The 27556-nt window shown below is 39.6% G+C and overlaps 2 protein-coding genes across 5 annotated transcripts in view; one reads left to right on the top strand and one right to left on the bottom strand.

Annotated features, from left to right (window-relative positions):
- Positions 1-15728, bottom strand: part of radil2a (Ras association and DIL domains 2a) — a 29516-nt gene extending 13788 nt beyond the window's left edge. Inside the window, exons 1-10 of the mRNA XM_085272107.1 lie at positions 15151-15728; positions 13885-14229; positions 13345-13580; positions 10779-11107; positions 7274-7966; positions 6335-6372; positions 5405-5574; positions 5218-5330; positions 985-1204; positions 598-770 (exon numbers count right to left, since the gene is read on the bottom strand). Coding sequence (XP_085128233.1) covers positions 598-770; positions 985-1204; positions 5218-5330; positions 5405-5574; positions 6335-6372; positions 7274-7966; positions 10779-11107; positions 13345-13580; positions 13885-14229; positions 15151-15278 — 2445 coding nt within the window. The 5' untranslated portion in view covers positions 15279-15728. The remainder of the gene's footprint in view (positions 1-597; positions 771-984; positions 1205-5217; positions 5331-5404; positions 5575-6334; positions 6373-7273; positions 7967-10778; positions 11108-13344; positions 13581-13884; positions 14230-15150) is intronic.
- LOC146576675 (uncharacterized) lies at positions 15157-26807 on the top strand. Of its 4 annotated transcripts, none has more exons than XM_085272111.1 (3): positions 15157-15708; positions 22280-22375; positions 22592-26807. In XM_085272111.1, the coding sequence occupies exons 2-3, from the start codon at positions 22297-22299 to the stop codon at positions 23194-23196; spliced, it is 684 nt and encodes a 227-aa protein (XP_085128237.1). In that variant the 5' UTR covers positions 15157-15708; positions 22280-22296; the 3' UTR covers positions 23197-26807. The 4 variants fall into 4 exon arrangements, with proteins under 4 accessions (XP_085128237.1, XP_085128234.1, XP_085128236.1 ...); XM_085272108.1 differs by having other exon boundaries at positions 22261-22375; XM_085272110.1 differs by lacking the exon at positions 15157-15708 and adding an exon at positions 20438-20538 and having other exon boundaries at positions 22261-22375.
- Positions 26808-27556: the final 749 nt, after the last annotated feature.

The raw sequence follows: 27556 nt of genomic DNA, 5'->3' as shown, positions 1-27556 counted from the left end.
AAAACAGAAATCCTTTCTTCTTCTTTCATTTTTTCTGTTGCTTCTTCCCTTTCAATGCTCATTTTCTTCATTTTTCGTTCCGTCTTTATTTTTCTAATTTATCTATTTTCTTTCTTTTTTACTCTTCTCTCTTTTGTTCTTTCATTTCTTTCTCTCCTTCATTTCATTTTCCTTTTGTTCCTTTCTTTGTGTCTTTCCTCTGTTCCTTCGCTTGCTTTTCGTTGTTTTTCTCCTCCCCCTTTTATCCTTCTTTCCTTTGTGTGCCCCTTCCCTTTCCTCCTTCTCTTCTCATAACTGGTTTTTACTCGTCCAGTTTAAGATCAAACTGGTCTGTAAGGGGACCACAATCTAAAATGACTGACACGCTGCTCTGCGGTGTTACTGGTCACCATAATGTTTGACAGAAGGAGCCAAGAGTTTGGAAAATGTAATTGAGCTTTAGATTTCCCCAAAAATGGAAAGTTTTAAATGAGCCAGAAACATTTAACTCGTACACATTAGAGGAAATACTCGGGCTGGCGTAAACGTGACTCTGCCGCTCGGCTACACCCGCCTGCGGTAAGACAAACAGGAAAGGAAAAGAGGATGTCCTCTGACCTGCAGCAGGGTTTCTTTGGGTGTGGCCAGCAGATTGACAGCAGCAGAGAGCTTCTGGAAAAACTCTGTGGCCAGATCACCCAGACCGATGCTCTGGATCCAGTCCATCAGCAGGTCCAGGTTGGCCCGGATCTGCACGCCTCGGGACCACTGATAGAACCCAGCGACAGATCCTGAACAACAACAGAGAGAGGACATGAATGATATTTAAGTTTATTTGCACGTCAGCTTTCATTAGAAGTTAAAGAAAGAGAAGCATAAACATTCTCATACATATAAAAGAGCAAAATAAGACAAAATATGAGAAAACAATAAGAAGACAGACTACAAAGAAACTCACAGTTAATATTATATTATGTGCATTAAATGAGAAATAACAGATCTTACCTCTCTCCATGAGGGTGTTGAAGAGCGATGCATTGATGAAGAAGAACAGGTAGGCGCAGAGCTGTAACGCGATGTCTGGATGCACCTGGAAGGCCGTCAGCAGCTTCAGCGCCTCCTTCAGGACCTCCAGGATGCTCTCAAGACCATCGGGCACTCGCAGCTGACCGCTCTCTGAGAAAGGGTTCCCATCCAGCAGGCCAGACAGGGCTGAATACATGCTCTGTGGAGGGGGTAGGAGACATCATGAACTACTGACATGAACTCCCTTTGTTATGCTGTGACTCAAGAAACAACTGAAAGCATGTAATGGCACATTAGGGCCCTCTGAAGGTAAAAACAGTAAAAATAGTGAATTTACAAAAAAGGGCAAATTTAAATACGCAGAAAAACTTGCGTATTTTTTTCTAAAAGGCTAATTTATAAGTAATTACACAAAGAGAGGTGCAACACAAATCACGTGTAAGGTGTGCAGGACATCATAATTCAAAGACAGGAAGGCATTCACAGAGTGAACAGGAAGCCCTGCAGAAAAGCCCGAGGCTCACGGCACAAAGGGCAGCTGTAGAGACATGAATAGCCCAATGCTGCAGTTACACCACAGTTTGACTTATTTCAGACACACATGCGAGTATTTTAAGGGCCCTTTTCTTTCCTGATAAACTAAAGTCTTTTTCACACCGTTTTTGGCTCTCCTAGAATAAAGTCTGTTTTTTCTGCTAATTTGCTCAAAGAATAAACTTAAAGCATAATTTCACGGTTATACTTGCATCTCATTTTGTTCTTGGTGCTTCTATATGTCTCACTGAACAAGAGCACCTGTTGAATTGTTGATCGGAGCCTCTTTTTTTTAAACTTGTAAATCTGTGCCGTGCCCAGAAAAGCTAACTAAACACTCAAAAATGATTCATACAACATAATCTGTTTATAACAGTTTCATTCTCCCACAGATTTAATGACTGTATGGTAGTGCTATATTTGCAGCATTCATAACCCAAACATGACCCTCCCTGCTGTTTGTGTGGAAAACGTGGGCATTTTTCTGATCTCCTAGAAAGTGAACTCGATGCTGAAAATCTGAGGCTGCATGGCAGCAAGTTTGTATTTACTTTGAGCTCAAAAATCCACCTGCAGCTTGAAGGAAGCAGACTCTACACTGACAGATTTACAGTGTAGATAAATAAACCTGCAAGCTTTTCGTACTGAATACTACCTCGCCGTCAGCTCTTATCACTCCTCGTGCTGCTGCTTAGACAATTCTGCCATTGTTTCACACGCATGACATCAACCGCTGCCTCATCAAACACACCAACACACTCACACAACATGACTAAGATAATGAGCTCAGACACGCTGACAGAGGCCGTAACCCTGCATGCCTGAGGCAACAGGTCAGCTGATAGTTTACAGTGAAACACAGCAGACCTGCAGGTGTTGAGCTGGGCTGATGGTTTAAAATTACTTTCTGTGCACATAGACGCCTTTTTTCTGCTTCTTTAACACATTTTTTCCACAGTTTTATTTACAGTGTAGTCACAAATAGCTTTAGCAGGGAGAAAAAGAAGAACTGAAGAGTCATACTTCACAAGAAATTAACAAAAAGACCCTTTTTGACTCCTCCTCCCTTCCTTTTTGTCTTTTGGGTGTTTCTCATATGACAACTTGTCTTCCTCTGCAGGAAACAGACTCATAGCCGCTAATCCTCCCTTTCTCCAACAGAAAAACAGTCAAGTGAAACATGTATAAGTAATACATGTCAAGACAATTCAGAGTACATTATATTCTCAGTAAAGGTGGAGCTGAGTGAATACAGAGCCTCAAAAGTGATAAATTAATGTCTGACAAACAAAACACTTTATAAGACTAAAAACATACAATAAGAGAATTATATTTTCAGAAAGTCATTCGAAAAATCTTTGAGTAAACAAAACAGGACAGGCTGTTCCTGCTTCCTTCCTCAGAAGTTGCAGGGTTGTGGCGGTGGTGCAGTTTCTACTCATAAAAATCCTCAACATCCCAGACTGGTTTCAGATTTGTAAAAATATGCTGTCTGGCATTTTATCTCTAAGAAGGCAATGATTAAAGTTAAAAACAACTGAAATTCCAACCCCTCCCCCCTTTTTAAAATCTCTAACATTAACATATGAGTTGTAGTGTCGTATGCTCAGATTTAAGGTGGATTATCTTTCTCTGTCAGTCTTCCACTGCTAAATTCTTCACATTTAATGTTTTCTAAAATAAAGCTCAAACACCCAATCCAATGAACCTTAATCCACCATCATTTTGGAGTGGACAAGAGCTTTAAATGTTTGTGCTTTAATGTTGACTGGATTTGGTGTAAACCAGACAGCCTTAGAGTGCCACTTCAGCCTGGGAAAGTCACATAAAATCAGCCTAGGAGTGTCTCATCAGGCTGTAAAACTACAAACCCGACTGCTGTCAAATCCAAATCCAGACACAAGATGATTCCCAACATTCACAAGTCTAAATCAAAGAGTGTGCCCAGAGGTTTTAAGGGTTTAGAATAAATTATCTTCCTAACATCTGTCAGTTACTCACGTTTCCCTTTACAGTATCTTGTGGTGTTCCTCAGGGCTCTATTTAAGGGCCATGTTTTTTTTATCCATCCATTTTATTCTTTTTAACCCTTTCAAGCATAGTGGTCACTACAGTGTACAGCTATTCAAAGGCTGTTTTCTTGTATTTGATGATATACTTGCACATAAACACAACGCAGAGTGAATATTATTTGTGCGTTTGTCAAATTCATAAGTCAAAACATATGTTGTCCACCTAAGTGTACATGTATAAAACGCTCTGAAAAGTACATATTAAAAAAAAAAAAGAGTTCAAAACTCTGTTTTTCATGCCTGAAGATGAATAAAAATACTTAAGAAAAAAATCCTGATTGAGGTTGTCATAATTCATGCATGAAAGGGTTATGGTCACGGGGATGCTGGAGCCAGCTGTCACAGGGATGACACAGACACAGTCAGCCCATTACCCTCACATTGACACCTTCTGGCGATTTAGAGCCGCCAATTAACCGAAGATGCTAGTCTTTGGACTGTGAGAGAAAGAGAGTACCTGGAGTGAACTCATGGGAAGAACATGCAAACTCCACACAGGAAGGCTTCAAACCATGCTCTCTAGCTATGAGGTCACACTGCTAACCACCGTATCCCCGTGAAATAACAACATAGAATTCATGCCTGAGACTATAAAGACCTAAAAAAACTGTTTGTAATAGATGCATGTGGACATGTTGTTAAAGTCTGTTGGTTATCACATCTTAATCTGAAGTTGAATCTTACAGTTACAGCTGCATATTTTTAACTTGGGCGGATGCAGATTTACCACTTTTGGCTTTGCATCATTGGGCGTCTTTGCACAGCAATTGCCAGATATGTTCTGGTCAGTCCTGCTGATTATGAACATGAAAATGTGTTTTTCATTTTGTTTGCTGCATTTTTCTCGACGTTTAATTTTGCTTTTCAAAATATTCTGTCATGTAACTCGAAAGCTGGAGAACATTTTCACATTGTGGGTCTGCTTTTGTTAATCAACAAACCAAAGTGACCCAGAGAGAGAAGACTGTGTTTATGTTGCACTCAGTGGAAAACAGTGTATTTAAGACATTTAAAACATTTTAAAGACCAGCAGACACCATCTAATTATCTTTTTGACAAAAACAGCGACAAGCTGGTTTGCTTTTAATTGTTCAATTTTATGTCAGATATTCTCCATCCACCATCAGCTGTGTCCTGGCTAAAGAGCCACATTTACACTAATTATGTTTTCATTTAGTCTGCAAAATAATAATTCCGCTGTTCATTTTTGTTTGTGTTTAAATCCTCTATAAACCACACTAAAACACACCTGCTGTTCTTTAAAGCGTTTTGCAATGTAGCTTCAACATTAAAGAAAATGCTCACATTGCAGTTCTGGTTTATGTTATTTAACAAACCAGTGTAGCCTCGAGGGAGAGGACTGTGTGTGTGTTTATGTCGTGGTCAGTGGAAAAGACACTCGCTCAGTATCTCACAGGCCTTTCCTGCCTGAGAGTTTGTGTTTCCATTCTGTTATTGTGTTTTCTGTCTGGACAACGCTCAATGAAAACAGAATACGCTGTTTGCACTAGACTTCCTGGTTCATGTGTGACCAACACTGAGATTAGAGAGGCCAAAGGAGATGTGATGTAATTTTTATGTGAGCTCTTTATGTTATCAAGCCAACCTTTGTTAGGTAGTAGACGGTCTGCTGGAAGGTGAACATGATGACTTCCTCCAAGACTGTCATGGCTTCCTCGCAGGCTGTCCGAGTGGATGATATCTCAGAGTCAAGCAGACCTGTAGAGACATACAAATAAGTCTTAACAGCACACACACAAACACAGACAGCGGTGAGAAGGATGAATGCCCACCTTCATCCTCCTGGTCCAGCCTCCATGGCAGCAGCTGTGGGACTTCATGCTGGATGAAGTGCAGCAGTTCGATGGAGTTAGCCATCCACAGCACCAGCGGCTGCAGGCCCGGGATCAGCTCCTTCATACTGAGCAGCTGCAGCTGCTCCGACTGCTCGTCGCCAGAGCTCCTGATATAAAACAACCAGTGGGAGATTAGATCTGAAGCAAGCCTGAGAAGACACTGTGAGCTGTCTATAAACAGAAAAAGGTTGTTACAAAGACCCAAGTGTCCGTTCAACAAATGTGATATTTATTGTATTTTATTGAACTACTTTAACTTTTATGTTCTTGTGTTTAATGAAAATTTTAATTTACTGGTTTTCTGGATAAATAAACTCCATCTTATCCTATCCATTCACTCTTAACTTCCCCGTTAAGGTTTAACATTTAACTGATTAGTACTTTGATAACCAGTCACGTGTTGTTTTGGGAGGTTTGAGTTTACTAAACAATTAAATGTGGGATGTTTTAAAAATCAAGCAATTACTATTAATTCTGCAGATTAACTGATATTTAAACTTACTATACGTATGTTTTGCCTCCAACATGACAGCCATGCTAGTCAGTAGTCTTTGGTTATCTAGTATAAAAAGTGGTCTCCATGTCTGCTTGCTTCAAACCATTTACAGTTAACTTCCTTTTTAATTTCTGCAAATCAGCAAAATACTGTGCGAAGCCCACACAATGACCTCTGACTCAGAATCTGTTGACCTTTGATAGCTTTTCTCTTGCTGAGACAGACAGTTTTTAATTCTCATGATTATTCGTGATCACAACACAAACTTAGCTTTTTGTGCACAACCTAAAATTAAAATAACTTAACCCTTTTCTAGAGGATCATGTTAGTTTCATTCAGAAAGTATAAGAGGACATATATCTTGTACTCACATTTCTGGCTGGATTGCTGCAAGTTCCTTTGTCTTCTCCTAAGGGGGACAAAACACAGATAAGACATTATTTCATGGCTGCTTTAAGTTTACTAATGGGATGTAATGGGATGGAAAGCTGCTGTCAGGATATCCGAACATAAAGCAGTGTCAGTTTTGCTACTGAAAAGCATGGATACAGGCATTTTTGGCCTTATTGCACATGCAATAGGAGTGGATGACCATTTAAATGAGTCATACAGATGTGATTTGATAATGTTTGTTGCACACAATTTACTGTAAATTGTACTAAATTTTATTCCCCAAAAAGTATGTTTTATTTTCCGCGTGATGCAGCTGTGACAGGAATGTTGATTTCTTTGGAAAGCCAGGGGAAGTTGTTATCAGAATGAGTGCGTAATTATTGTAGATGGAAGGCTCAAAGCTGTGAGCAGTGCCTGGGCATTTGGTTCTGTCCTGCAGCTCTTCATTCAGTCCTCAGTGTGAATGTTTAGAGTCAAATCTCACATATTTCAGGTCCTTAAAACTGAACCTAACAGAGCAGAGATCAACTGAACCTGATAAAGAGCGTTACTTACAAAGTATAAAGGCAACCAAATTACTTTTTCTAGCATTTAGTGACAATTTCTAAACAAAAATTGCTCCATAATGGAAACTGCAGAGCGCACAATAGCATCTGTGTGATTTTTCTCAGCGGTGCACACATACACAGAGCTCTGCGACATCAAAAATGGACTTTAAAACTTCTTCTAAATCTTCTTTCTAGTATCAGAGCTGTTAGATTTTTAACCTTAACCTTTTTAACCTTATTATCACTCTCACATTTGAAAACCCTAACCCCAAGCAAAAAAAGAAAAAAGAAAAAAACTGACTGGAAACCCAACTGCCAAATAATGCTTTGGTCATTAGATTTAACGTGCTGCCGAGTTTTTGTCCTTACCCATGTAATGAGCTGGATCTGATTGGACAGCTGAAGCAGCAGCTGTCTGAAATGCGTCAGCTCAAATGTGGAGGCTGAGTGCTGGATGCAGAGACTCAGCAGGAAAGCCGGTGTCAGCTTCGGTTCATTCCCACTGGGGTCCAACATGTCCAGGATCTGTTGTAGGACTCTTTCCTCCTGGTCGAGTTCATAGCTCAGCGAAGCCTCAGTGCCCTCCAGGTCTCTCCAACGAGGAGGTAAAGGCTTCCTCTGGAGCTTTTTCCTAGCCACCAAGGAGCCGCATGAAAAACAAGAGGTCTTTGAGTCAGAGTTTGGGCAGAGTCTGGTCATCCAAGGAGGCGTGTGGAGTGATCCTGGTTTGCTTGTAGGATCCTTAAACATGAACAAGTAGTGTTTCCCCAAGCCAACCAAATCTCCTGGATTCAGTTCAACCTCCTCTTTAAGGAGTAAACCATTTCGGGTCACGGGAGCTCCATGAAGGGGCTTCAGCATCGTCAGCGCCTTTCTGTGCTCTCCTCCTGTGGAAGTTTGGCTGTTAGAGTCCAGTCGTCTGACACAGCAGTGCTGTGGTAACACATCTGGAGCAAACAGGAGGATGTCCACCTTCAGCCTCTCCTCATCTTCTCCAGTGTGATGCTCCCTGCAGCAGCCAAAGATGGTGGTGGTCCCACTCATGAGATAGATGACAAAATCCTGCAAAAAAAAAAGAAAAAAAAAAGAAGAAGACATTTGTATCAAATGTTTCGCACAATAAATTCAGCTGCAAATCTGGCAGATCAACTGCTTCGGTTTCCATTGTAATATCCCCCGTTTACGCTGGTACGCGCCCCCAATTCCTCCTGGTGTGATCTTTGGTAAGTTCTAACTGAAGACCTTGGCAATATTTAACTGTGAAGCCATATAAGTTAGGTTACAACTTCTATGACACAAGAAGTTGTAACTCAAATATACTTTATCCAATCTGGCATAAACTTTTCATTTAATCTGCCAGTACTGACTAAAATGTGATAAGCACAATCCAACATTCATGACTTTGTCACTGTGGGTTCCGATCAAGCCATAGGAGTAGTGGGTGTTCTCTAATGCCACCTATTGGGCACAGGAAGTGATTTGTAACTCGTTTGTGGAACTGCCAAAAAGAGTCCAACAGTTTTAGCTCTTCCTTAAATCACACCTGTACACAGAAAACTGATGGTGGATGGAAAGCAGTAAAAAGACTCTTATTCTCTGTTTATCTGCACAGGTTTTGGCTGTGATTACAGTAACGAGCGCAGCTCTTTGCGAGTGAAATGCTCTCGCTGTTGGACTCTGTACCACCAGCGAAGACTTCCTGCTGTGTCTTCCATGACAGCAACAACACAAGCTTTCATTTTGCAGCCTTAATTCTTCCTCTAATGCAATTCTATTCTTCAAGCAAACATTCATTCAAAGTAGCAGTCAGCGGGAAGCCTGGGATTGATTTCCTTGTGTAACACTTTGGAAATAAACCAGGAGTGTGCGTGCAAGCAGCAGTAGGATCATCTGGTAAAAGTACAACTTGAACTGGCAGAGCAAGGCAGGACAGGAATGGAAGGGCTTATGAGCGAGACGGTGAGGACCAGGAGCTCAGGGTCACCACGTTAAGACTCTTAGTCAGGCGATGATAGCCTATCATCTCTGCTGCCTAAAGCCAAGCAGCCTCAGCGTGAAGGCAGGGCTACAACAGCATTCATATGAGAGGGTGTTATTGCTTTGTTACTTTTAAGATATAAAGGCTATTTATAGACAAAATGATTAATAACTGGGATGCATTGCTGTAATGGGTAATGGTATCAACCAATACTCCACCAGTCAAACAATATTCCACCATCAACCAATATTCCACCAGTCAAACATATGCTGACTCCACCATCCTGACTGAAACACACTCAAGCTTGCTTAAAAACGCAGCTCATTCAATAACAATAAAAAGTTAATGGGCATCGCGCCACCGCAGAAGTTGCGGCTCAGCATCAAAACTCTCTCTCCAATGAAATAAATGCCAAGGAAAGCCAAATTCAGTTTTGTTTCTTTGGTCTCCAACAACACAGTTTCAAAAAACAACCCAAAAATCAGCTTTCAGTTCCTGTTGCACGACTGCTGGTCCGCCACAGACCCGCCTCGTTCCTTTGCTTTGGCTTTGGGTCGACCCATTGTTGCAGAGTAAGATTAGGTCGGCTGCAGCTCTCAGTGTGCTGCCGTGCTCCCAGCATCCTGCTCAGTCAGCAATCCCCAGCAGCGGGGATAAAAACACTGCGAGAAAGAGCTTCCTGTTCCTGGGAATGGGCTAAAGCCACAGCGTGCTCTCTGGTTTACTGTGCAAAAGAGATTTTTAAACAGGCGATGTTGACAAGGACAGATTTTGGAAGTAAGGACAGTTTGAAACAGAGGTCAGGTACACTGGTATGTTGATTACAGCACAGCAGTGTTTACATGCTACAGTTTATCCTTCTAATCAGGACTGCCTCTTTGTTCTGCCAAAGATCCTAAGCAGGTTTCCTTCTGACAGAAGGTTGAGCACTCTGTTCTTCATCCTTTCATTGACACATGATGACACAGGGCTCACCCTGAGCCCGAACAGGATCACCTGGTCCTAACACACCTGTGTAGCAGTGATTCCGCCCTGTCTGACTCTCTGACTGAGGGATTTTCTCCTTGCGTTACATAACAAGCTCAGTTCGCCACTATATGTTTCTCTTCCTCTTGTCTCTTTTAAGCTTGTTTGCTTACACGCTCACAGGACACACTCAAGGGCAATAACAGGTCTTCACAGAACCAGGTTTATTATACTTAACTAAAACTTTACAATAAAAATCAACCTCAAGTCTTTAAAATGTCAAAGAAGGAGTCCAGAAACTGCCTGCAAATCTGCTTGATTATAAGTTTTCAATCATCTGTAGGTCAGCTTTAAACTGTGGATACTATTATTGGCAATAACTTGGTTAAATGTGACCAGGCTGAAAACAGCACTGAAAGAGAACAACAGCACCCACCTGTAGCTGATATTACAGCAGCACATCGTTCTCTTCATTTCCAGATCCATATTTTTGTTGTTTGACTATACCAGAGCAGTTTTGCATGAGTGGCAGGTAAAATAAATAAACAAATAAAATCCTTATTTCTCTCACACGGGGTTTCGTGCAGGCCCCTCAGTTCAACCTCAATCCAAAACAAGCTGTTTTAGCTTCTCCAACTTTAGACTAACTTTCATGTGATTTGCTACCACTCACAAATAAGCAAGTGGGTGGGACTTCTTTCCCTGAGTTGACCAAATTAGGCTTATCCTCTATGTGACATCATACACAGCCCAGGGTAGGAAAAAAAGTAACTGAAACTGAGTGTTTAGAGCAGGCTGAAGTCTGAGCTTACAGGGATAACTGTTTCCTACAATGACCTCATTATCTGAAACTTTGGAGTTCAGAAAGGTCTCATCTGCTTAAGGTAATTATAGTTATATACAGATACCTTAAGTTGGTCTGCCACTCACCTGTCTGTGGCTGTAGCCCTGCAGCAGGAGGAAATAAGGGAAGTCAAAGGGTGGGTGGATGGAGTACTGGGTTGTGTTATCATCGCTGCTCTCCGTCTCTTCCTTTTCCATGCCAAGACGCAGCACTTCCTTGTCGGCCTCAGCCTCGGGATCCTCTCTGAGCGCACTCTGTTGGGCCTTGCTAGCCTCCTTGCCCATCGCGGACAAATCCATCTCGCTGAGGCTCCTCCAGATGCCGAGTCCATCTGTGTCCTCCCCACTGCTGTCCACAAACAGGGAGGTCACTCTGGAGCGGGTCTTCTGCAGCTTACGAGCCTGGGCATTGATCCCTGGGTGGACAAGAAGATGCTATGTCATCGAGTGTGTTGACACCTGAGTATGTTTCACGACTCATTTTGGACTTTTAAAAAGTCTTTATCTTCTTACTATAAAAAGCTTCCAAAGTTTGGTGCAATAATTAATTCACTCTATGCTGATGATGCTAGACTCTATCCGCTTGTTAGTCTCTTAGAAAAAAATGATCTAAAATAAAATCCACAGAGCTCAAGGACGTCTTAGTTTATCAGATCTTCATTACCTAGAAACATCCGGCAGCTCTTCTTCTTGTGGTATACTTAATCTCAATTAATCAATCTCAGGTGCGCTGCAGTGATATTTCTAACTGACAGATTCAAGGCAGAATTGCACAGGGTTACGGTCAAAGATGACTTTTGTGATTATTACAAATTAGTAGTAGTTCACAGGTAATACTAGCCCGACTACAGCTTATGTTACTTAGGTTTTTGTATAATTTAGTTCATAACATCTACTTAATTATATAAACAACAATAAAGAACATCATATAGATCAAACTAAATATACTAAAATAGAGATACATAAAGTGTTTGATGCTCCAGTTGCCTCGTGTCACTTAATTAAAAAATAACTAATTCAAATTCAGAAATAAACCATTTAAAATTAAAACAGGACAAACACAGCAGAAGACTGGACTTCTCAAATTTGTGTGGCCTCTATTAATAATGTCAGCTTTAGACAAACTTTGAATCGGCGCCAGGAAAAACAGAAGAACTACCTCTCGTGTTTTTAAAGTTATCTTTACGATAAACAGAAATCCTCCCAAAATTACTCCGGTCATCCGAGCTGACTCCAGCATAACACTTTTCTGCTCTGGCTTCAGTTCAAATGCAACATAACTACAGGAAAAAGGGGGGAAATGTGCAGGGAAGGTGAGATGTGACCACCTCTATCAGATACCAGCAGCCGCTCTGTCGGCCTGACGTAACACAAACACTATTCAGCTCGTTGGGAGCCATTAAGCGAGGTGGAATGTCCACAGGGTCCGGCTTCACACCCGGTGCTCCACTGCCCTTATCAGCTGTGGAAATGGGTGTTTTCCACATTGTTCAGCACTGCTGTGACAGGCTGGGCTTGATGCCTAAAAACCCGGCGGAGGTAAAAGGCAGCTTTCCCCCGGTCAGAGAGGAGGAAGGGGAGGGTAGATCACAGAGCTATGAGAACCAATGCAGAGCTGCACAGATATAGAACTCTAAACGCCAATATTTGAATGTGACTTAGATAAGTCTTTTATGTATTAAACCATTTTTGTAGTCACCCAATACTCTCATGTGTCACCAACAGCTTCTCAACTGCTTTCTCTGTGAATCACCCTGCATGAATTTTTCCATGAAAACTGAAAGCAAAGCAACACTAACTAATGCTAGCTTAGAAATGGAGTCTATTAATCACCAACAAATTACCGGCTCATAGAACAACACAGAATCTAACAAAAACTCTGCATACAGGGAAAAAATATCTGTCTTTAATTTTTGTCTTTGTTAATTTGGTCTACCCTATAATGAAACCTGTGACTGCCTGTGTTTATACTAAACTTCTGAAATCTTAAAATCTGACAAATACCAACCAGTTTCCTGACAGCTAAAACAAACTAGGAAAAAACCCCTAAACATTCTTAAACTAATAAATGAGAAAACTCAATCTGAAAATGAAACTGGAACGCTAAAAACTAATAAACACTGTAGACTAAACACTGTACCTTTTTTAAAATGTACAATCAGCTCAAAAACCGTAATTTTAAAAAAATGAAGAAAACCTTCAGTAGAAATCAAATTATAATTAAGGTTATCTGTAATTTAAGCTTCGCGCTATCAGACCAATCCTGATTAAAAAGCCGTCAGAGTGTCGGTCCAGAGCTGAAAGGGACCACAACAAACGTGAGCCAAAGTCAACAGGACCGCTCAGCCCCCAGAGCGCAGGAAGTCAGTTCTGACAGAAAGAAAAACACAGCAGCTATAGGCCTGGTGGGAAGAGCTGCGTTGTGCCTTGATGCTTTGCGAGGACCTTATGGACCCTTGAATTAAAGCAAAGAGCAGGGCAGCTTTTGTTTCCTCCTGACCTCTGCTGCATGACTGTTTGAACCAGTGATAAGAGGCACAATGAAACCCAGCAATAAGAAACATCTAAGGCTCCCAAGGCTAAGGCTCAGTGATTGATAACCCCAGTGGGAGGATGTTAGGGTCACGGTGCAGGTGTTAGGCACCATGCATACCTGCTGTGATCGTGTCCCTGTCCTTTAAACTTTGCTCTTCCACGCTCGCCCGCAGCTGGATCTCAAAACGCCTGGAGAAGCCATCCTTCGGCTTCCACAGCGACTGCAGCATCAGGGGCCTCTCGCTGTCACCCACAACCCTAAAGCACTCTCTCTTCCACTGGTTATCAGCCCCCGTCTGGCCAATAACGTCGCACAGCACGTAGTTGTTGGGGTCTTCTTTTTCCAGACAGTACCTGAAGAGAAAAAAACAGAGAAATGAAGCATTAGCAATAAGTCTGGAAGTTGTTTTTCACACTGAAGCAGTCGTAAATGTTTCTGATTTCTAAGTTTCCCCTTTTTGTCCTCAACATCGGCTCAGAATCCAGACATACTTAATTTACAATTAGATCAAATAGACAAAAGCAGTAAATTCTCACATGTTAAAATCTAGTTTGACCTAAAAGTAGCACTACTTCACTTTTACTTTGTTTCTTTTAGGAATAAATCTTATTGCAAGGACTCAACAACATGTTTTAGGACCAAGAGAAAACCTCTTGCCTTTCCAAGGCCTGCTTCACCAGCTCCTTTGCACTGGACTGAGTGGTAGCCAGCACACTCTTGTAGTTGGTCCCCTGGCAGATGTCACTGCCAAAGATCTTCAGGATACCAGGAATGGACATTTGGCTGGATAGCTCAGCCGGGTCGTCCACAACCTGGAGGTCTCCAGACAAGCTCCCGCCACTACCACTCGCCACCTGGACATGCCGTCCACCGTCTCTCAGGTTGGGGCTTTGGTTGAACACAGTGGAAAACCTGTTGTTGTGGCGGCGGATTTTGCTCTTGGCTGGCTGCCGGACGCCAACGCTCTCAGCAGAGCGGACAGTGCTGTTCGAGTTGTTGGACCTGATTGGAGTGAGAGGACAGAACACTAAAAGATCCTGCACACGAATCATGATCTGTCTAAAGTTCTCCACTTCAGACCCAAATTTAGAACTGAAACAAACCAGGATTTTGTTTTTACAGTTATCTAAACTCATCAGCTAATTGTTTGGTCTCTGTGAACCTGTTTAAACCTTTACATAAGTCATTATGTTACCTTAATCAATAGACAACTATGTTATTCTCATTTATAGCATTTCTATTGAAAAAAAAAAGCAGAAATACAGTCATAAAATCTAACTGAAAAGAAAACATGGGCCAAAATACTGCTAACATATAAAAAGTCATTACTAAGGCTGTGTAATTGCTCCTTTAATTAATATAGTTGCAATTAAAGCTATAACTTCGTTTTTTTCTCATTATAGGTCTCCTACCTAAGACCAGATATAACTCATTTATCCTTTAGTACAACAGCTCAAAATAAAGTTAAACGCAACGTAAATGAAATTAAATGTTAACTTATTAACAATATTTTCCCCATAGTCTTAATTTCTAATATTATCATCATTACAAGCATTAATCATGCACATCTTTATATTCATCTCAACATCAAATGACTTAATTTCTTGGTGCACTGGTATAAAATGCAGATATAGCAATATAAATTATGTCTTAATGTGCAAAGTTATAACTGGAGCTGGCTAATGCGTATACTTAAAACGATTACATCTTCTAAAACTAATGCTGCTGCGATTATAAACCTTTATGTTTCTACTGGAGGTAGAAAACAGGGCAGTTCTTGTTTCCCACCGTTGCCAATAGCATTTATCATAGGTTGGAGTTACTCTCCAGTATTCTACACTGTAAGATTACTGCTGTAGTAAATTGGCGATATGTAAATAAAACTAATTAAAATAGATTCGATTAAAGCATGTAGAGACTTACTGGACAGATCCATTGCTGGGTTTCCTTCCCAGTTTGGCCAGGCGCCTTTTGGGAGAGCGGATGAGTAAACCCACGGGAAAGTTCAGGGTTTGTTTATTTACGTGGCTGCTTCTCTCCTCCGAAATCATTATTTTAACGTTTTTTCAGCTTCTACATAAACATAGTGAACATGGCTTTATTCACAACTAGTTTTCAGCGAGCGTAGTCTACTATTTCGACTCCCAGAAAATCAGGAAAAAGTGTGTAAGTACTCCAACAGTGTATCGGCATCCATGAGAGTTCACATTCCCACATATGCTGAAGGAGAACCAACTTCAAGCTGCTAAAATCGGACCGCTGGAGGGTAAAATCCAAACTGGAGTCGACGTTAAGGAGGAAATACAAAAAAACAGACGCTTACGTTGCTTTTTATCCGTTTCTGAGCTGTAAAACGAGTGAAATCAAAGCCAGGTCCATGATAAGAAAGCCGTTAACTCCGTCCGGAATTCTGAAGCGGACTGAATGAAACTACCTGCTGCTGCACGAGCCACTACAGCAACACGTCACCGCGGCGTCACGGTAAGGAGCGAGGGGGCGGAGCTAATCACAGCAACACGGGCATACACAACTGTCCTTCCTACTTTGTGAGGACCTGCGGGCACGTAAAGCGGAGTCTCACTTCTTTTAGTCTAATTAGTTAGCTAGTCTTTAGTCTCATCATACTACTTGCATAATACTATTAACCTGCCATTAACGTAAGCACTAAAACCACGACTAAACCTTTAATAAACACGCGCCTGAAAGTGAAAAACAGAAACGTTTTAATGTCCTCAATAGCTTGGTTTTAAATCAGGATCGGTCCCCACAAATGTATAGAGACAGGTATACACATGAACACACGTTACTTTATATCTATGAGAATCTCATATGCAAATAGGAGTGCCCTTTCATATATTTTTTAAAAATGTAATAGCAATATTTAAAAAAACAAAACATTATTTTTGGTTTCTTGTTTTACTGGGTCCAACAAACAGATTAGTGAAACAAGGTGATATAACTAAGTTATATAACTAAGTTCATTTAAAAAAGAAACCTTAAATTAACTTTGGAGACTTTTTGGCAACGTTAAGGAGTAAATAATTAAATAAGGAATATTATTGAAAAATAGATGTTTTAATTGAAATGAGGGAACAATAGTAATATAGCAAAGATTCTCTAAAGAGTACAGGATATAAGGTTATTTAAGCACTATGAATTCTAATTTGTGAGAAAGAATAGAGTTTCACCTGCCTTTTAAACCTGTAATTGTAAATGCTGTTATTTTTAAATGTAAATTATAGGTTTGTGTGTCCTAGAAATATTTAAAAATGATACCTATGAAATTGCTAAATCTGAAGCGTCACTCTTTCAATTGTGGCCAATTTATGTACAAAGAGCATCATCTAGTGGCAGGAAATTGCCTTGCAGCTACATCAGGACTTACTAAATAAAAAGGCTTCACTTCATCTCATTCCCATCTTTAACCTTTATTAAATACTGCTATGGTTCATTTAAACTGTTTGTAAAGACATTATTGTTGTTTTAAGTAGATTTAAGAGTATTTATATTAGTGCAGTGATTGCCACCAAAGGTTCTGTGTTCAATTTCTGCAAGAGTTCATCAATGAATCAATAAATTAAAGGTGCAGCAGCTGCTTTGGTGGCTGATAATCCATGTTTACATTCGTTTTTGTTTATGGGTGTATTTTCAAATACTTTAGATGATTAGTTACAGCAGAATACCTCCATGTAAATACACATACTTGAGAGAATGCGATTGTCCAGGCTCAGCCTTAAAGACAGGAGGAGGCACCTACTACTGATGTATGAGACTGAAAAATGTGGTATTGACCTGATACCAAGTAAATACACAGCAATGAACTCATAATAGCAGTTTATGTAGGGGAGAGCAGCATGTCATGATTTATGAAGAAAATGCATCAGCAGTGTGCTTAATCTGAGCTGGTCATTTGTTAGCAGACAAGTGACAATCACAGATACAGTCTGTATCTGAGTTAGTTAAACATAAGAAGGTAGATCCAAAGAGAACAAACCTCTCAAAAGCATTTCTTCTTATGTGTAGGACAAACCTGCATGGGGACTCAGAGGTAGGAGGCACCAAGTCAAAATGACTTTCAGAGAGTCCTTCATGTTACTGGATGCATATATATTCACATTATACAGCTACATAAGAGTTCCAGTACATTTTTCATTTGAATGGATCTTGTCACCCAAAGGCCAAAATTTTAATGCATTATCAATTTTCCTTATGAATTGAATTTAGTCCTGCAAATATTTACTCATTTTACATTTAACTGTGTAAAACAAGCACCTTTTCAGAAATGCTGAGATGATGGAGGGACATGCTGGAGGATATACATACAAATGGGTGTGAACCCACTGATGCCAACTATGCAACAATTAGTTTTTCTGTGCTTTATGGTGTAATTAGCCAGTACAGCAATATTTTACAATACACACCAGTCACCCCTCATCTGGGCTCTCCTCAGCTCTTTCCGGGAGAGTGGCACGGTTGCCCCTCTGTTGGTCTCTTGTGCTCTGAAGGAACCTTTTAAATAAAAGCGCGCTCAGGCACACAGGTGTACACACGGGTGCTCACAGACACAAACTACACCCTTTTTTTGCTCCTACCTCAAAGCACACTGTGCGCTGTCAATCCTACGTGCTGCACAATAATATTCAATTTCTAGTATTTACTGTTATATTCACATAAATGGTAAATTCTTCTGGTTCTTATATAGCGCTTTTCTACTCTTCTGAGCACTCAAAGCGCTTTACACAACTTGTGCAAGCACATTTTTCTAAGTGCTTTCTAAGTAACACACACATTCATACTCCGATGGATGCATCGGAGAGCAATTTGGGGTTAGTATCTTGCCCAAGGATATTTGGCATGCAGACTAGGGGAAGCCAGAAATTGAACCACCAACCTTCCGATCAGTAGATGACCTGCTCTACCACCTGAGCTACACCCCATAGATCATCTCTCTGTTTTGCTTGTTTTCTCTTTTTTCTTTCTCAACAGGTGATCCAGGTGATTGATATGTATATATATATTTTATCTGTTTGTTTTGTTGGTTTTTGTTTTTTGCCCTTTATCACCGTTCCTCTTCCCCGCTGTTTTTCTTTCCCTACCTCTCTTTCTTTCTCCCTTTTCTTTCCCCAAGTCATGTCTGTCCCGTGTAAGTGAAAATAAAATAAAATAAACAATAAAAGCAAAGGTGAATCAAATAGACCAATATGGCAAGGCCGGGATGGTCCATTTGATAAAGTAAATCCGTTGGGCATCTTTCTTTGCCTTTAGACAATAATTCTGATGGCAAATGAACCAAACAGGACAGGCAAAAAAAAACCCAACAAAAAACAAACAAAAAAACAATACACACCAGTACTGTATCATGCATATGCTGTATATGGTGCAGTAAGCGGTACAGTGGAATGGACATTTGTTCCATAACTACTTGTTCTCTGTGGTAATTCTCCACAGCGACAGGATGAGGTCATTTGGGCATTTGGCCAGGATCTCTCCAGGGCAGCACCTAGGTGATGCATTTTGGACATGCCCCACTGTGAGGAGGCCCCACAAGAGACCCATACATAATATACATGTCTGCTGCCAATAAAAACATGCATCAAGTCGTGTCATCCTCACTTCAACCTGTTATTCACATACTGCACCTCCATAAAGAATATATTTGCACTGTAGATAATAAAAGCTAGAAAAACACATTATTAGTAATCATTAATTATAGTTCATCTATTTTTTAACACCTTTTCATGACAGATGAGTTTTTCTTTTTTTTATTGTCACTGATGCTTCTGGTGAGAATATCTCATAAACAACACGAGGCAGGTTCAATATAACCAAAACCCCAGACTCGCAGTAAACATCATGCCAGTGTTATAAGATACAGCATCCACAGCAGTGTAAAGTTAAGAAAAGTTTCTTCATAGTTCAGCTATGCCAGCTTCTAGCTTTGCTTAACAGAGTGTAGAACAAACCTGATGACATGAACTCCCAGAAAACTTAAACATCAGCCAAACACATCCAAGCATTGAGGGGTGTGAGCAAAAAAACAAAAAACAAAACAAAGCTGACTGATCCCAAGAACAGCTGGTTATTACAATAAACCCAGGAGTTATTTCTCAGAATCTTTTACTATATTATTGGTTTATTTTGAGCAGCATGAAGGTTAACAAATTGAGAATGTTTTTCCTGAAGCAAAGTGATCATTACAGTCTCAATTGTTTGAGTTTGTACGGAGATTTCTCCCCAACGCCTGCTGATCACAATTATTGACAGTCTGATATAATAAGTTGCTTTATTTGGAAATGTGCAGGGCTCGTCTCTGTCATTGTCTGACAGAATTGCACCATCAAGATGTGGTAATTCCCAAATTGGCCAGCAGGTGTCACTGTGGAGATGGGGTTCAGATTGTTTCGAAGCCTCGATATTATTGCGGCACAAATGGTTTGAATTCTTCAGTGTTTTATGAAGCCTCGTTTGGCCCATCACTATTTACAAGGTCTTTGGAACAGAAAGGTAACAAATCCAGAGTGCCAATCCCACATGAACAGGAACAGAATCTCCTCCACTGTCTCACACACAGAAACGCCAGGCTTCAAGGCAACAACAGAAAGCAGACTTACTGATCAGAGATGGTCTTTCTGGTTTTGAAGTGAACTGCAGCACTTTTCTTTGGGAATGGCTGCACTACAATGACTTTACGCTCAGTTCAGTTTTGTTGGCATAATCAGAGAATGATAGGTATGCACCACTGACTCATGTGATGACTAAAACACCTGCATGGTATGCACCTTACCGATTGTTTCTGTCATGGAGACTTCAGGCTTTCCTTTCAGTTTATGTTAGGTTTTCTTTCTAATTCTCTAGAAATCTTATGTTTTCAACATTGTGCCCCTGTACTGTTCCTCATTTCTGTTTTACTTCTAGTTGATTGTGGTCAGATTGTATTGTCATCGCAGAGTTTATAATTGGCCTTCCCTGCTTGGGCTCATTGTGACTCTTTAGTCAGTTCTGTTTACTTCTTGTTATTTTATAATCCAGATAATGTTAAGAGTTATTTAAAGTTATATCCTTGTCTTTTTATGTATTTAAGACCAGCCTCCTCTAGTGTTTCCTTGTATGTCATTGTCATATCTGTTTGGTGGTTTGTTTACTTTCTGTTTTATCTGAAAGTCCCTTGTGTGTGTTTACACAGGCCTGCCCTGCCTGTCAGTCATTGTTTCAGTATCTGTTTGTGTGCTCTCGTGTTCTCCTCGTGATCCTTTTTGAAAGTTTTCTTATTTTTTATGTGTGTTGTGGATTACTCCTCGACTTTAATAAAAGGTTAGTTTTTTGTTATTTCTGCATAACTATGAAAACTGCATTTGGGTCCTAACGTTCACTCCATGACAGTTTGCTTTGGAGGAAGTCGTTTCAATGCAATGTGATGACAGTATGTGAACTTTAGTTAACTATATTAAACTAAAATGTTGTTAGGTTGAATTCAATTCATGAAAATTCTAAATATTCTTTTATTGTACAGCAATTCAAAACTAGTTACAAGTTCAGAGACAACACTTATTATCAAATTGAACTTCAGCTGCCTATTGTGTTTTATGACTGCATATTGATGCTTACCATGTTGACAAAATCTGCCCATAGACAGTCAAGTCTGACAAGATTTCACAGTTTCTGTAACACATGCGGGAACATAGACACACACAAACACACATACAAAGTTGAAATCATAGCAGTAATATTGCTGATATCCAAATATCCAGATATTAAAAAAAAGGTTAAATCTGAGAGGTGAATGAAACAAAAACGGCAGAGATTTGGTGCTCATTGTTTGCTTTTCACTATTAATCTGTTGTTTCTGTAACATTAAATATGACATTTGAGCTGCTTTGAATACTTTGAGAGTAGCCTGTCCTTGTGAAGACAGAAGTGTGTGTTGTTTATATGTGTTTTTGTATTTTAAAGGTGAAACTAAGTACTAAGAACACCCTGTTTGACAGGTTGATTGTGGTATGTTAGCACTTTAGGTGTTACTAATCACTCTGAATCTCTTTCCTGGAGCCTTCAAAATATATGCAGGTGTTTTAAAACACCTTTAAAACGCTCCAATATTTATTGGATCAAAATTGTGATGCCTAAGTTATCCAGTGGCTTTGAAAAAACCTGAAGAAAAGTTACATCAGGAAACACAGCTTGTTTGGGAATAGCATGTTATGACTTGCTTTGGTGAATTTTGCAAAAATGTGTGAATATTTTTCCTGTTCATATCAATGTCAGAGTGCTCAAACACAGGTCACTTTGGAGCTCCACCACCTCTCTGGCATACTTATTATAGAAACGTCATTCGAAGGTTATGAATTATGGGAGTGGCTGTAGCTCAGGTCACCTTCTAATCAGAATGTTGAAAGTTCAATCCCCATCTGCTTCTGTCTGCATGCCAAATCTCCTTGGGCATGATACTAACCCCAAGTTTGTCTTCAGTTCATCCATCGGAGTATGAATGCATGTGAACGTTAGACAGAAAGCACTTACATAGAAAGGTAGAAGTGTGCAGAGTGCTTTGAGTGGTCAGAGTAGAACAAAACTACATAAGAACCAGTCCATTTACCATTTTAATTCAATTCAGTTCATCCATTCTGAAGCAGGGTTAACACAGAGAAACAAACCCCACTAATTTCATGTCTGTGGAATACTGGGAGAAAACCTATCCAAAAATGTGGAGAACATGCAAACTCCACACAGAAAGGCCCCGACTTACAGGACTTAAAGAATCTGTTGCTAACATCATGGTGTCAGATGCCACAACACACCTTCAGGGGTCTATTCTATTCTATTCCTCAATGGGTTAGGGCTGTTTTGTTAGCAAAATAGGGACCAACACAATATTAGGTAGGTGACTTTCTCTGACTTTGAGATTGTGGAGAACTTGGAGGACTTCCTACAAGTTGAAGGAAAAACACATGCTGGGCTGGGATATCTTTGCTGTACTAATTACATATGTTTAAATCTGACTTAAGAATGATCTGGATCCAACTCCTTCTCTAACAGGAGATATCAATTCTTCTAGCTGCACTTACAGCCCTGATGGAAAAGGGGGAGCGTGAAGACGCCAAGATGTCCAAGAAGATGCCTACTTCCCCATTTGACAGTAGTTCAGATGATGGTAAATATGCTAAGATACAACACTGTGAAAACCTTCATATGCAAATGAAACTGCATGCTAAGTAACATGTTTATGGAGCATAAAATTGGCAAAATTTGCAATGGCAAAATATTTTCATCTTCAAAAGTAACTTTTCTGTGACGTAAGAAAATGAAATGACAGCAAACAAACTCATGAAAACATTTGTAAGTGTTGTTTTTTTTTGTTTCTTTTGAGCTTCCAATCAGGTTCCATCAAATAGCCAAGACTATTTCAACAACAGACCTCCACAGCCAACAAGTAACCCTTACAGGCTGTACCCCAACAGACCATCAGAGACAACAAGTAACCCTTACAGGCTGTACCACAACAGACTTCCACAGACAACAAGTTACGAGTACAGCCAGTTCAACAATCAGCAGGTCCAGAGCAGCAGTGCCTCCACAGATGATCCGAATCATGTCCGGTTCATAAACCACCTTCAGTTCAACAGCAGACCCCAACAAACAACAAGTAATGATTACAGACAGTATCACACAGTCCACACAGACTTGGCCGCCTCCACAGACCTAGTGCGCAATCTCCAACTGTCCAGAATGTGTGGCTGTGTGGCTTGCCACATCTTCTACTGTAACACTGTAGTGAGGCACAACGCTCTCAGAGGCCAGGAAGGCGGTGTCATAACACTAGAGGTGGGCATAGAGAATAGAGGCGATAGGCGGAGCAACAGCTTTAGATACTTCACCAACAGACGCGTTAATCATTATCTAATGGTGATCCTAATCATTAATTTTAATATTGTGCTTTTAGTAATGTCACTCTTATTTCATGGCAGGATATAAATTACTCTATGAACAAACTGCCACCAGCATTAGATTAAAATGTGCAAAACTGGAGATGCCAGTTAACAGAGAAAAACAGAAATGGAGGCAGCATCTAAAGACATCAAGCACCAAAAGGAAAACAAATGATTTAAGTCTGAAGCTTTTTTTCCTGTTTCACATTTCTACTATTATTGCAGTGGGACAGTATAAATACAATAGTGTGGAACAAATAACTCTAATAGGGACTAATTCAGAAAACTGGTGACTTCTTCATTTTACTTGCAAAAATTACTGATGTGCAATTTTGATTTGCCATCTTCTGTTTTCTTGAACTGGTCATTTGAAGGATTTCACATTTAAAGCAAATCTGCACTGGCTGTTTCTTTAATATACAGTCAGTGGGTTAATGCAGGCACTTTCTGTAATCACTCTGTGCAAGTCTTACCTTAAACTCCACCAGGGGGCAGCATTTCACCAGTGCTAAATATTTTTTCTTAACCTTTGATTTTTATTTTCAGCCGTACTTCAATGTCCTCAAGAGGCTTCGGCTTTTGACTGTAATTAAGAAGGTTAATGACAGGTCTGGTTGACTCACTGCACCATCTTGTGGCACAAATTGGTTAATACATGAAAGCGGAGCCCAGGCCTGTTTTCAACCATGTACACCGATATTTTGGGCACAACGTTCTGGCAGTTCTTGAGAGCTTCAGTTCATTTTGGAAGTAATTTACAAAACCTTTAAATGAAAAAAGAAAAGCACACAGCTGCACTAATGTGCGTTCCCAACAAGTTTAAACGGTTTTAAAACATGTAAATGCTAAACATGTCCACACTGAGAGTTAATAACAGTCGGCCACTGCATGCACCTGTGGCATTTCTAAACAAACCCAAGTTTAATGTCTGTCTCTGTGTCTACACACACACACACACACACACACAACTGTGTATTTATCTTGTGGTATTGAGTAACAGGGCAAGAGGCGGATGTGATCCACCTGCAGCTGCTGTGCACAGCGAGCGGTTTGGAGATTCAGGTCAGACTTGCGTTTTTACACCTTCCTGCGATCTGTGAGCTCTGACACGCCAAGAGCAGCTCGGCACACATGCATTCAGTCTGTTTTCTCATTTATTTTGCATGAGGCTGGCCAGACAGAGTCCCTCAGTGAGGAACTCCTGTCATGCTACAGGAAGAAGCTGTTTGATTTCTAACCACCTTTCCTCCGTCTCTGGCTGAATATTACAGAGATGTCTGCTTGTGTCGGTGATGACAGATGACTAATGCCAGTGTTGGCTTTACAGCGAGATTTTAATTGCGACTCTTCTGTGTAGCTCAGCATAGGATTAATCATCTTACTGCCTCAAAATCTCTTTATTTTTATACTTATTTATATTCTGTATGATTGTTTTTGCTTCTCTGTTAAAGCACTGGATAAACTCTGTTTTTCTTTTTTAAAAAGGTCGCACTATAGAAATAAAGTTATTATTATTAATGAGATGGCACTGAAATGTCAGTTAAAAGAATAGAAATAGAGTTATATGTTTCACATGGCAACAATGACAGAATAATAAAGTGCATTTTACTTTCATTCTGGGTCAGTTTTAAACCTGAAATGAGGAAAATGAAGGAAACCTGACCGAGGCTTTAACACTGCAGGTAAACCAGTGGTTCAAACCAGGTGGAAAACTGGAACAATCTGGAACGAGTCCTACAAATATTCACACAAAAGATCAAACTCTTTAGTAGATTGTTTTTACTTAGGGATTTCCTTGTTCGGCCAAAAAGAAGACCGCCATGTTTGTGGTCTGCAACCGGATTACATTCAAGACATAGAGAAGAAGTCACTCGTGCTTTTGTCTATTCTTTTTGGACATGAATGGACCTTCCTTACTAAATGCACATGATGCACTTTGAGTAATATGATATAACTGTTTCTCTGTGTTATTTATCTATAACCCGAGTAATGCAATAATATTGTCTGAACTGTGTAAAGTACAATAAAATGGTCTGATTTGGTTTTACTTTGCAGATGATGCAAAACACACAGAAAGTAAGTGAACACAAAACAAACGTGCGCCGAATCAACTAAATGACACAATCTGAAAGAAAAAAAAGATCAAAAACTTATAATGCAAAATTAAACACAGACCAGGTTCAAGGCTTTTTAATTTCTGTGCATACCAAATTTTAGAAAAGCACAAAATCCAGATTTTTAAGCACAACATAAAAACATAAAGAGGATAAAAAATGACATGCATCATTTCTACTTTGCTGTGTTTGACACTTTTCTCCATGCAGTTAATTAAAACGTTAAAATAAATACACTATTTTCTGTTGTATCAACATTAACACACACACTCCATTGAGGTAATAGTCACTGATTGGTGGAGAAGCATCAGCGCTGCCATGAATTATAAAAACAATCTAATACATAACAAAAGAACAGAACAGGGATGTAAAATGCATAAGAATCCACTTTTCTCTTTGCTTTTTCTGAGTAATAAAAATGTATCTTCACCATTTACTGTTTAGAAAGCATCTAAATAAGAAGACAAGCAGTTATCAAGATAACAGGATTTGATCTTTATCTAATGCACATAATGTGACTGTTTTAAGACTACAGAGGAAAATGAAAGAGAAGCGAGTCTCGTGTCGCTTAGTGCTTTTTAAAGCATATTTCAGTTTCTTATGTAAATGTGTAGTTTCATTGATTGATCACATCCTGTGTTCATCTGCAGTCATTCAAAAATATGAATAACTATGTTGATAAAAATGTTTGAAAAAATGACTCTATTAAACTGTCTTATAAGTTTTTTTTACAGATCAAATGAGTGATGAGAATATTTAGAGGTGATGGCATGTGATGTGTGCACAACCAAACATCCTCTTATGCAAGTTTCATGCATGTAAAGCGAGAGTGCATGTAAGATTTCTCTCTCCAGAACAGACTGTACAGCCATGTGTGTGCTGCATGCTTGAGAACAATCTATACAGGAAAGCAAGTTTAATAAAACTTTATACAGCACCAATTCACAACCACAGTGACCTTAAAGCACTTTAAACTGGAAGGTACACACCTCACAATATTAGAGAGAAACCCCAGTCTCAGTGTTCAGATGGTCTCCTGTGAGATCAGGCAATGGCGGGGAGGAAAAACTTTTAACAGGAAGTGACCTCCTCAGGGAGAGGTAGCCACAATCCAGTCTGAGCCTGGAGCAGCATGATTATGGGTTGGTTCAGAGTGCCTGATCCAGAGCTTACTATTAGCTTTGTAGTAAAGGAAAGTAATGGTAAAGCTAATAGACTTTTACTGCAGAGGAGTGCATGTGTAGCTGCTGGAGTACATTTGACGACTAATTAAGAATTCTCGTTTAAATTCAATTCCTCATCCTTCTGAAAATGATATGTGCTCACAGGATTTCAGACTACATGCTACTGGTCCCAGCTGTGGACACATTAGCCTCAGTCTTCTTGTAGGAAAATGATCTGTAAGCATCAAGCAAGTTTTTAAATTGTGGACCGTTGATTCTGTAAATGAATAATAATAATAAATACTACTACTACTAGTACCGCTTATAATAAAAAAAATAATAATACTGCTAATTTAGCCCACATTTGAGAAATTATTTTGGTATGCGAGTTGTTGTAATAATAAAAGTAAATAATATAACAATTTTAAAAAAATTGTCATAATAACGCTGTTCTAATTTTTTTTTTATTAAAACCTGATTATGTGTTTTTTGTGGTATTAAATATTGTTGATTTAATTTATCTAATGTAGCATTTCAGTGTAGATGTAGGATCTTGTGATTTCTGGGTTCCTAAAGATCAGGGAGCCTGTTTTTTAATGAATACACATCAGTCCTTAAAGAGCTGCAGATTATCTGTGTTTTTAGATTTTTAGATTTTAGATAAACTACTACCATGTTGAAAATAAGCAGAACGCAATGTAAAATTTTCCCCATCTTCATTTCTTATGACCATTCTGGTATCTTCACAAATGTTGCAGCAGCATCCTGCTCACAGTCGCTCCTGCTTTGATGAACGCATCTGCGTTTCTTATTTCTTCATTTCTTCATGTGCTCTGGCAGGTTTTCAGTCTTTTGGGTCTCTGCAAGTTGATTTAAATAGGACTGTACATTAGTGCAGTTCTTTGAAGATTTATTTATTCAGCAGGTAGATTTGCAAAGTACATTTATCATCTGAATATTCTTGAGTGTGTTATACCTGCAGGACATTGAATAAGATATTAGCATATATCATTTGTATGACTGTTATGTGGTATTTTAAGTGCAAAACGTGATGCTGAACTGAAATTAAAACTGTATTTTTTTAATGTTTTATTCCAAAATATGTGAAAAATCACTTAATAACATAGTC

This window comes from Mchenga conophoros, linkage group LG4 (assembly GCF_057382185.1).
Source record: "Mchenga conophoros isolate Kocher_MC1m ecotype Shallow Benthic linkage group LG4, M_conophoros_male_GT1.1, whole genome shotgun sequence".
Classification (NCBI taxonomy): Eukaryota; Metazoa; Chordata; class Actinopteri; order Cichliformes; family Cichlidae; genus Mchenga; species Mchenga conophoros.
This window is presented reverse-complemented; position numbering and strand designations above follow the sequence as displayed.

Bases quoted from the DNA above. Each gene is read 5' to 3' on its own strand.
- LOC146576675 (XM_085272108.1), top strand. From the start codon at position 15,652: ATGAAACTACCTGCTGCTGCACGAGCCACTACAGCAACACGTCACCGC. The intron at 15,709-22,260 runs GTAAGGAGCGAG...CTTCTCTAACAG, and splicing joins CACGTCACCGCGGCGTCACG to GAGATATCAATTCTTCTAGC. The intron at 22,376-22,591 runs GTAAATATGCTA...GTTTCTTTTGAG, and splicing joins TGACAGTAGTTCAGATGATG to CTTCCAATCAGGTTCCATCA.